The sequence below is a fragment of the Chiloscyllium punctatum genome, chromosome 44, assembly GCF_047496795.1.
Source record: "Chiloscyllium punctatum isolate Juve2018m chromosome 44, sChiPun1.3, whole genome shotgun sequence".
Classification (NCBI taxonomy): domain Eukaryota; kingdom Metazoa; phylum Chordata; class Chondrichthyes; order Orectolobiformes; family Hemiscylliidae; genus Chiloscyllium; species Chiloscyllium punctatum.
In genome coordinates, this window is record NC_092782.1 from 46858137 (window position 1) to 46868408 (window position 10272).

The 10272-nt window shown below is 41.1% G+C and overlaps 1 protein-coding gene across 2 annotated transcripts in view; it reads left to right on the plus strand.

The window, feature by feature from the left end:
* Nucleotides 1–7006, plus strand: part of LOC140466947 (proline-rich transmembrane protein 4-like) — a 39581-nt gene extending 32575 nt beyond the window's left edge. For both annotated transcript variants that reach the window (XM_072562816.1, XM_072562817.1), the window contains one exon: nucleotides 387–7006. In XM_072562816.1, coding sequence (XP_072418917.1) covers nucleotides 387–2341 — 1955 coding nt within the window. In that variant the 3' untranslated portion in view covers nucleotides 2342–7006. The remainder of the gene's footprint in view (nucleotides 1–386) is intronic.
* Nucleotides 7007–10272: the final 3266 nt, after the last annotated feature.

Genomic DNA, 10272 nt, shown 5'->3' on the forward strand with positions numbered 1-10272 from the left:
ACACCCACCGAGATCCAATTTCCTCACCCTGTCCCCTAACCCTGCAGTTTACCATGGCTAATCCACCTAATCCATACATCCCTGCACACTATGGGCAATTTAGCATGGCCAATCCACCTAATCTGCACATCTGTGGGACGAAACCAGAGCACCCGCCGGAAACCAAAGCATACACAGGGAGAATGTGCAAAGTCCAAACAGACAGTCACCCAAGCCAGAATTGAATTTTAGTCCCTGGCACTGTGAGGCAGCAGTGCTAATTACTGAGCCGCCATGCCACTCTTAAAGTAAATTCCATGATTGTGCTTTTTAATTAAATTGCTAATGGGTATAATATTGAGTTACAACTGTGTTTCTACATTATAACTTTTCCCTCTTTTGCCTAGATTTGATCCTTGGAGATGAAAATTCTTCTGGTATAGGCCCCATCCCTGTATCCAGTGGTAACAAGGATGAAAACTGCAGTTCAGATAAGTTCTGGAACACCATTTACCCTGACAGTGAAGGAGGAGTACAAAACACATCTTTCAATCCTCATTTCCTACTTGTCCCTCCATTGTTTGTGATCCTCCACACAGACTGGAACACCGCATTGGCTGAATGGGGATTGGCATGGGACCTCCATGTTTATGGATTGGGGTCACTCTTTGGCTTGGTAACAGTCATCTCTGCAATTGGTATCCTCTGTCTTCCCTTCAGATCTCCATCAGGTCTTGGTTATTTCATGATTCTCAATGGATTGCTTTTCCTGACAGGCTCAATAAGAACTTTTATTTTCCTTTATGATGCCTACTGTTATCAGCACAAATTACCTACAATTGTTGCCTTACTTCTGTATGATTTGGTCTTCCCTTGCCTTACTTCTGCTTTTGGAGTTGTAATCCTCATCCTGTCATTGAGGTCTGGGCCACAAGCAGTGACATCACGATTCCAGCGTTCATGCTTCCTAACCACAATTATCTTTCTCCACTTCACACTCACCATAGGCACAATCTTGGTCATTACTCTGCTAAATCAAGCTCCCTTCCTCCTCTTTGTGTCACATGGGATCTTTGTGGTTTTGGTAACCATTTTGTCTATTTTGTATTTCACATTTTACTGTCATGCACGTATGGTTGGTATGCAGGTCTACAGCATGAAAACCTCAACACCATGCCTTGAGACTTTGAACACTGGACCCTTCAGAGAAACAGAGCATTGGGGAAGAGTAGCCAAGTTGGCCGTGTGGACTGCAGTGTTCAGCTTGAGCTGTGCTGCGTTACAGTTATATGTTATTCTGTACCGTCTAGGATTAGCTGGAGATCATGTTTTCCAGCCATGGCCTTGGTGGATTTTCCATTTTGGTACCAGCTTGTGTGAAGTGGGCATGTGCCTCACCATGTCCCTTATTGGTATCTATCCATTGTTTTGTATACCTAAAACATCAGACCGTAACCACTGGAACAAAATGTTCTGCTTTTCTCCAACTCATGTATCTATGAAAGCCCCTATCCTTTCAAACACCAATCAATGGTCAACTTCCCACCAGGAGAAGACATTGAATTGTGATGCAATTGTCCAAAATGAATCAGAATGTGTTCCCCTCTACACCATGCCTGACATCCAATTGAGCAGCGGTGAGGAGATTAACTTGATCTATCACAGCAGTGAGACCAGTGAAATTAAAAATCTGGACTTCTATTTAAAACATGGTGGATCCTCCAGGACATCTTCCTTCATCAGTGTTCAGATGGACAGTGATTCCACTGTTGATCTAAGACCCCCTTCACCTATTAATCTAAGACGTAGTATAGATGAAGCCCTTTTCAGTGAGGCCCTCATTCCTGAAAGTCTATTCCATTGGTCAAGACTACACAGTTCCAGTAATATGTCCCTTTGTGGCAACAGGTCAATGCCAACAAGCACCAATGACGTCTTCAAGGAGAATTCAGCAGATAGAGGCCTGTATCGGACATCGTCTTGTGTTGGTGTGGAAAGAACAGAGATTGCCAGAGGTATCACCAACACCTTCAAGAAGCTCAACATGACACAAGCCTTGACTCCAGAAAGGTGGGAGGATAGCTCCAACAGCTCCATCTGCAGAACCTCACAAGATGGATCATCGTTGATGCTTTGCTCCAGACCCGAGAAGTTGGGCTTCTCAACTACTGGCTCGGAACAAAAATCTTACAGGGACTCCTCTCCAACAAGCCTTCATAGTATTCACCAGTTAATGGCTTTGTCTTCTCCAGAGACCATGGATAGAAATGATACCCCAGATTCAGCAACGCAAGTGGAGTTCATGAAGATTTGCAGGCAAATTGACCAGCTGAGTATTAGCAGTGACACAATAGAATTATGAAAAAAAAACAATGCTGTTATCCATAACGGAACTATTTCTACACTGCATCTTATTTAATATTTGGAAATGCTTACTGGGGAAGTATACTGTCAAAAGTGCAACAAAGTGCAATGCTTGTATTCAAGAGGCCAAAGATTGCTGGACTCAGGATGTATACAGGCTGAAACTGGTCTTGGGTAGTGACATAAAATGTGAGGCAGTGAATTGGAATCATGTTTATGCCCAACTAACTTAATTGGAAAGGAAAATTGGGAAAGCATAAAACATGCTGATAATTTGTTAACACCTGTTTTGCTCCAACATGCGAGACTAATTCTGTCCTCCTAGAACTTCTGCATGGAGACACTCTTGTGACATGGTGGTAGTGTCCCTATCTCTAAAGCAGAATCTCTTCCAGCTCCAGTGGTGGATCACAAGAGATTGATTAAAAGAAAGGAACTTCTATAAATGTGTATCTATGGTGCAGTGTTATTGACAAGGCTGGGTCAAGTGCTTACTGGTACGCTGAGAATCTGCAATCTTGCAGATAAGCCAAATGCGTACTTCATTTTTGAAGTAAAACTCACATAAATTTTTCTGTTTTTGAGTTTTTAACATAGGAAGTAATCTTTAACTTTGAGCTGAAATAAGACATTAAATATTCACTGTATCTGTGGTTCTTTGCCCAAGTGTGTACCATAATTTCAATAGAAGATGGAAACCCTGGAGAAGTGGCAAGAACAATTCTTGTGGATCTTCTTTGTGGGTTATTTAACCCCTTAAATTCAATCCCTGCTGGCACAGTTCTGCATACATTGATCTGTTCTCCTTCTGAGATATACAGGAATGATTTTGGTTCCAGTTAGCTGCTGTCAGGTGAGGCTAAACAAATTGCCCTCAATTGGGAACAGTACAAATCAGTGAGCCTTAAACTGAGCTTGTGTTTGTGAGTGGATCTCAGGCGAGAGATGGACTGGGCTCCCCTGTGAAGAACCATTTCCCTTTATTGAATGTCTTGCTCACGATCATTGCTTGAAGTCAAACATGAATGTCCAATTTGTAAAACTATACCCAGGAGATTTCCAGACAGAACAAACAGACCAGAATATGTGGTCACAACACCAGCACTTGTTACAATAATAAATATTGTGGTTTATATTCATAATGCCAGAATCCTGAGCCCTTCAGCAGATCCCTGATTTAAAGGAGAAACAAATGGGGCTGGAGATTGAGCTCTTCACCAGTGATCTCCAAAATTAATTCTGGGATCATGAGCCTGGGCTAAGTTTTGAAACAAGGAGAATAAGAACGTAAAAAAGGCACTTACCTAAGCAAGTGAGGTAAACACCTAAAATAAATAACTTCACAGGGGATGTTGTTAATCAGAAATAAAAGCAGAAATTGCTAGAAAAGTTCAGTATCTTTGGAGAGAGGTTCTAAGGAAGGGTCATTTGACGTGAAATGTTAATTCTGATTTCTCTTCACAGATGCTGCCAGTCTTGCTGAGCTTTTCCAGCAAATTCTGTTTTTATGTATGTGAGGTAACACAGAGTCCATTTAGGTCAGTATTAACTCTACGTAGGGTATTCTTACTGGTGCTGCCAAGGCTATGGCTTTACAGGGTAGTTACTTGGAAGTTGTTTTCCTCTGGCTGGAGGATTTGGAATTACAAGACACAGTCTTGAATAAACATTTAAGACAATAGACAATAGACAATAGACAATAGATGCAGGAGTAGGCCATTCAGCCCTTCGAGCCTGCACCGCCATTCAATATGATCATGGCTGATTTAAAGGGAAGTATGGTCTACTCTAGGTCCAATTCTAATGTTCTTAAGAAGGGGAACTTCAATATAAGATGCCTATGGTTTCTGATAAGAAATATCAGAAACTTGGGGCAGCACAGTGGCTCAGTGGTAAGCACTGCTGCCTCGCTGCGTCAGGGACCCAGGTTTGATTCCAGCCTCAGATAACTATTTGTGTGGAGTTACACATTCTCCCCATGTCTGCATGGGTTTCCTCCCACAGCCCAAAGATGTGTAGGTCAGGTAAATTGGCCACGAATTAAATTGCCCATCGTGTTGGGTGCATTAGTCAGAGGGAATGGGTCTGGGTGGCTACTCTTCAGAGGGTCGGTGTTGACTTGTTGGGCCGAAGGGCCTGTTTCCACATTGTAGGGAATCTAATCATAACGAAGGGAATGTGTGGTCACATTTCTGATCAATGGTGCTGGTGATTGAGGCCCCTCATCTGTAATGCAGATTTATAGAATAACAGCCATATGCCTGATTGAATGCACTTAATCAAATCAAATATTGAGTCAGATTTGTTCCTGCATCTAATTCAACCAAGTATCAAGTCTAATTGATACAATGAGTTATTGAACACAATACCCAATGAGGGTTTTGAGATTGCATCTGGTCCTAGAAGAGTACTGAGTAGTTAAGAAAGCATATGGGATCATAAGCTTCATAAATAGAGGTACTGAGCACAAATACAGAAAAGTTACATTGAACATTAATGAAGCTTTGGTTAGGTCACTTCTGGCCAATACGTTTTAGTGAAGGTCATTCAGTGGATACAGCAGAGATTTACCAGAATGGTTCCAGGGTAGAGGGATATTAGCTACAAGGGAAGGAGAAGCTGCAGTTTTTCTCCTTGCAGCATAGGAGGTTGATAGGACATCTGGTAGTGGTGTGTACAAATTTGGCAGGTTTAGATATGGTAAACAAAGACACACAGTTCCCATTAGTTGATGGTACAAGGAATATGAGACACAGATATATGGTTTCAGTCAAGAAATAGAGGGTCAAATAAAAACCTTATAAAGTAGCAAGAAGAAAGGACCTGAAACTTACTGCCTATGAACATGGTGAAAGTGGAGATGATGAAGATTGCCAAAGGAAATTGGATTGGCACTTGAGAGAAGTAAACTTGCAAGCAAAAAGGATGAAGTGGGAATGGGCCTTATTGGATTACTGTGCAAGAGGCCAGCATGAAGTCAATGGCCTTCTCCTGTGTTGCAATTGACTCGATAACTCTGTCGGATTGAATCATAATGCAACAAGACATTGTATACTGTGCCAAAAATGCACTGGATTGTACACCTCAACCAGTTTGTTTTATTTTCAAGAATGGTCTGACTCTGAATCTCCCTTTAATCCACAACACAAACAGAACAGTTGACAAGTTGGTGCTTTTTTGACTATTTTCTGTGGCAACCTGGCCAAAGATCATTGGAAGCATGAGAAGATGAGTAGAAATAAACTGCTTCAAGAATTGCCAGTGGAAGTCTAATGCTCTGATGTCACAAAGACTGGATTCTTGAATATGGAAAGTCCAGCATTTTACTCCTGGCTTAATGATGTATTGTTATTGACAGAAGTATTCCTTACCTTTAGTTAACAGGTTATTTTTTTAACCTTCAAAAAACTGGAAGGCTAATAAATTCAATGTCATCACTGGGTAAAATTCTGAGGGTAAATCTACAGTCTCAATCTCCTAAAACAGCCACCATTTTTCAATCACAGCTCCCTATGAATGCAGTGCTTTACAGGGAGTACGGAGTTGAGGAGTACTCACATGGTTGCTTATCACCATCCGATGGCTAATGCTTGATTGGTTAGTTTGGATAAAATACTTACCAGAGAATATGTTCTTCACTTGGGTTTGGGATTGAACATCTCACTTGATCAGACATAGTACCCAATGCCTCACTGGGTCCAAAAGTAAGTCAGCCCCCTGAATGATACCTTGTTTGAAAAGAGATGATTATCTTCGAAAGAGTTGGCCCAGAACTAAAATATGTTGACAGCGCAGAGTACAATGTAGGTTAGATAAACCAGCCCAGAATAAAGACTTTGGCCATGGCCATTGATTCAAGTTGATTAAACAAGTTAAATTCCTTCTATATTCAAGGATTTTGATTCATTATTTGTGAATTACACTCCTTTAATTCCATTGTATTTTGTGCGAACCTCCTTTATCCTTCACCCTCCCATTTTAGACCATCCCTTACTTAGCCCACCAATAGTGAGTATGAGCTAAATCCCAACCCTCAGCAGATATGAATTACCGTGGACTTAAAGATGATGCTTCAATCTGGGAGGGATGGTATTTGAACAGCAATCGCAGTCACTGCTTCTCCAGCACCTTTGCACATTGTTTGTTTGTGCTGTGGGCAGACATTAGGCAATTGAAGAGCATTGTGCTTCTGCTGAGTCAGAGAAATCAACGAACAGGATAAGGATTGCATCCAGCACAGTGGCAAGGGTTCATGAAGCTGATTACTCATACAGCCTATCAGCTGTTGCTTACTGAGTATGATCTTTGCAGCCCAAAGATTGCAATAGTACATCTGTGTGTCTCTAAATCTAGTCATGGTTGCAAATGTAATGTAACATTCTGGCTCCAATGAAAATGCAAATAAAAGATAAAGTCCTTATTCTGGTCCTATGTGCTATCTGTACCTCAATATCAGATTATTCTCATGGCTTAGTACCTGTAGCTTATGCTTTAAGATTCATTACCTTTTTTTGCCTCATAACATATTGAACTGTGGCCCTCCAATACCAGGGATGAGGGAATATAGCTGAATGTTTGCCTGTTAGCCCAACCACGACTGCCATTTAACACAAAAAAATTGGTAACTAGAAAGATGAAAAATAAACTTATTTATCAATGTGAATTGCTGTATTAATTATTGTGTGTTTTTTTTATAACTCAGTTGTGACTACAATCCCAAACAGTTACAGGTGTGTTACAGCTATGTTATCACCAGTGCATTATTAAAACAGTAATGGATATGATTGAAAAGTATCATATCAATCAGTCATAAATTATATGTTTACAGTTGCTTGTTGTCTCTGCTCTGAGTGGCCAATGAGTTTAGTATGCTCGGAACAAATGCAATATAATTTTCCTTCAAATTCTCTCTCTTCTTTTCCCTGTCTATGCCTGTGGACTAGAAACTAGGTCATCCAGCAGTTGTCTCCTGATCTTATCTTTGCTATCTTCACCTTCTGCTTCCACTGTCTTATATTATAGTGCTGACTTCAAACATATTTAATTAGTTGTGAATTATTTTGGGATATTCTAAGGTAATGTAACATGCTATATCAAATGCAAATTCAATATGTCCATGGCTAATCATCCAATGTAGTAGATTAGAGTGGTGCTGGAAAAGCACAGCAGGTCAGGCAGTATCGAGGAGCAGGAAAATTGACGTTTAGGGCAAAAGCCCTTCATCAGGAATAAGGCAGGGAGCCTCCACCCTGCTATACCTAACTCCTTGAACTATACCTAACTCCTTGAAAACATTGCTGAACCAGATGGACTTTTACAATAATTGATAGTCACCATTATTAGCACTTTTACTTCCAGATTTATTCAGTGAATTTAAATTCTACCAGATTCCATGTCCTCATGGTGTTAGTTGGAGCCTCCAGAATACTAGTCCACTATCTACAATAAAATGCCTACCCTGAGCCTTTGCTGATTTCTGACTTCATGGATGACCTGTTTGTCCATTGTCATTGCTGGGGATCACTAGTTATTTGCTAGATTTGTACTATTTTGGATACTATTGGAACCAACAGAATTAGTTAGAGTTCAAACATTTAAAGAAGTAATTCAGGTTTCTTTTTGTATAATCGCACATCTTGAACAGAAGAATGTAACCCTCTGGTTTTCTTTAACCTCTCAAATTTCTCTTCTCACTGAGGAATCCAGTGGCCTGAAGTTTCCCATGACTTTCTGATTCTTACAACTGGAAAGTCACGGATAGCTCAGGCCATCCACATCCATATGACTGATTATTTTCTTGCAACACACTCAGAGATAATAACACCTAACTGATGAAGCTTGGAAAAGAAGCGGACAGCATCATGGACAAAAAGATTCAATCACAGGGGAGGGGAAGCAATTGAAGATGGGGTAAGAGTAACAGCTGAGTCATAAGCTGCTCTTGACACACGCTCAGTTTTTAGTAGGAGACTGTGACCAGGAATGAGAACAATGTGGGACTTCTGGATGTCATTATGTTCACACAGATATTGGGCAAGTAAAGGCATGCATTCTTGTCTGCAAAGAACGTAAGATTCAATCAGTGACATTACATACAAGGACAATATCGAGCATCAACATTTACTATTGAAAACTATTGAACCTGAATCAAGCTCTGTAACAAGCATACTTGATATTTTACTCAGGGGTTCGTATATATCTGTATCAGCAGCAGACAACGTGGCAGTGACTTCCTTTAAATTTGGTAGAATTCTCCCATATTTCTTCCTAAACTGGGGCTTGAGGTTGTTAGCTGGCAACCAACACCTCACTGCATTGTACAAATAATGCTCCTGATCATCCACTAATCATCTAATGGTTTGTGAGAAGCTGCCAGCAAATGAAAAATTGGAAGCTTCTGGGTCCTAAAGTGCATGGAGCTATCCCTTGAGGATCCAGAAGAAAGAAGCTAAGTCTTTTCTCTTTTTCTCCAGGTGTGGTCAGGGTTTTTTTTCAGAGGCCACCCTTGCCTGCTGTTTGTGTCTCCAAGTCTCCCAGGTTTCAGCTATTGGAGTCCCTCCCTCATCTATGATCTTCGTCATCTGCTGGAAAGGCAGGTGATGAACCGAGGCCCTTAAGTGACCATTAATAGGAGCAGCAGAAGGCCATTTGGCTCTCCTTAATTACTTAAGGGCCTCAATTAGTGGGCAGCACAGTGGTTAGCACTGCTGCCTCACAGCACCAGAGATGTGGGTTCAATTCCCACCTCAGGCAACTGTCTATGTGGAGTTTGCACATTCTCCCAGTGTCTGCATGGGTGCTCTGGTTTTTCTCCCACAGTCCAAAAATGTGCAGGTTAGGTGAACTGGCCATGCTAAATTGCCCGTAGTGTTAGGTGAAGGGGTAAATGTAGGGGAATGGGTCTGAGTGGGTTTCTCAGCAGACGGTTGGTGTAGACTTGTTGGGCCGAAGGGCCTGTTTCCACACTGTAAGTAATTTAATCTAAAATTGTTGTTCAGTTTCTCTCCAGGGGCAACTCGTCCTATTATTTCCACTTGATACCTTTCTCACCCAGTCCAATGAAGGGAAAATCACATCATCATATCTTCCTTCGACTAAACTGCTTGTTAACTGACACAGCACAGGCTTTACACTTCCAACAGAAAAGAGCAGCTGTCTTTGCTGGAGGTGTGGATCCTGACTCTGATTACCCTGATCAGTCTCTGAACTGATAGGAGAGCCTGCCGTTGATTTACTGTGCTGGGACCCCCTTTACTTGTCTGAACTATTTCATTAGAACAAAGCAATACTCTAACTGATGTGTGAATGGCAGACTATGTAGGAGTCTGAAAAAAGCTGCCAGATGAAGTGGTGGAGGCAGTGGAGACGACAGATGCTGGAAAGTTAGACTCGATAAAATGTGGAGCTGTAAAAGACACAGTTACTCAAGCAGCATCAGAAGAGCAGGAGAGTCGATGTTTCAGGCAGGACCCTTCAGGGCAAATTACAACATTTAAAAGGCATCTGGATGGGTATATGAATAAGAAGGGTTTAAGGGGGATATGATGGCAAATGAGACTCGGTCAGATTGGGATATCTGGTCGGTGTGGATGAGTTGGACTGAAGGATGTTTCCATGCTGTATGACTTTATAAAGACAGTTTATAATGGGTCTGATAAGATCTATTTTCTGTATATTTGCTTAATGCTTGAAGATTTGTCACTTTATACTCCGTTTCATTGTATTTGAAAACATGGAAACGTAAATGCGAAGGAAATATTCGGATACGATGCTTTGTCGCCCTTAAATGCGAAAAATAATTGATATCAAAATGATTCTCAGTTCATTCAAAGTGCATTATTCCCGGTTTAGGTGATGGATTTCTCAGGATTCAATTCTTCTTCTTGAGAAAGTGAACCGAGATTGATTTTCATCCTGAAAAGGATCGAA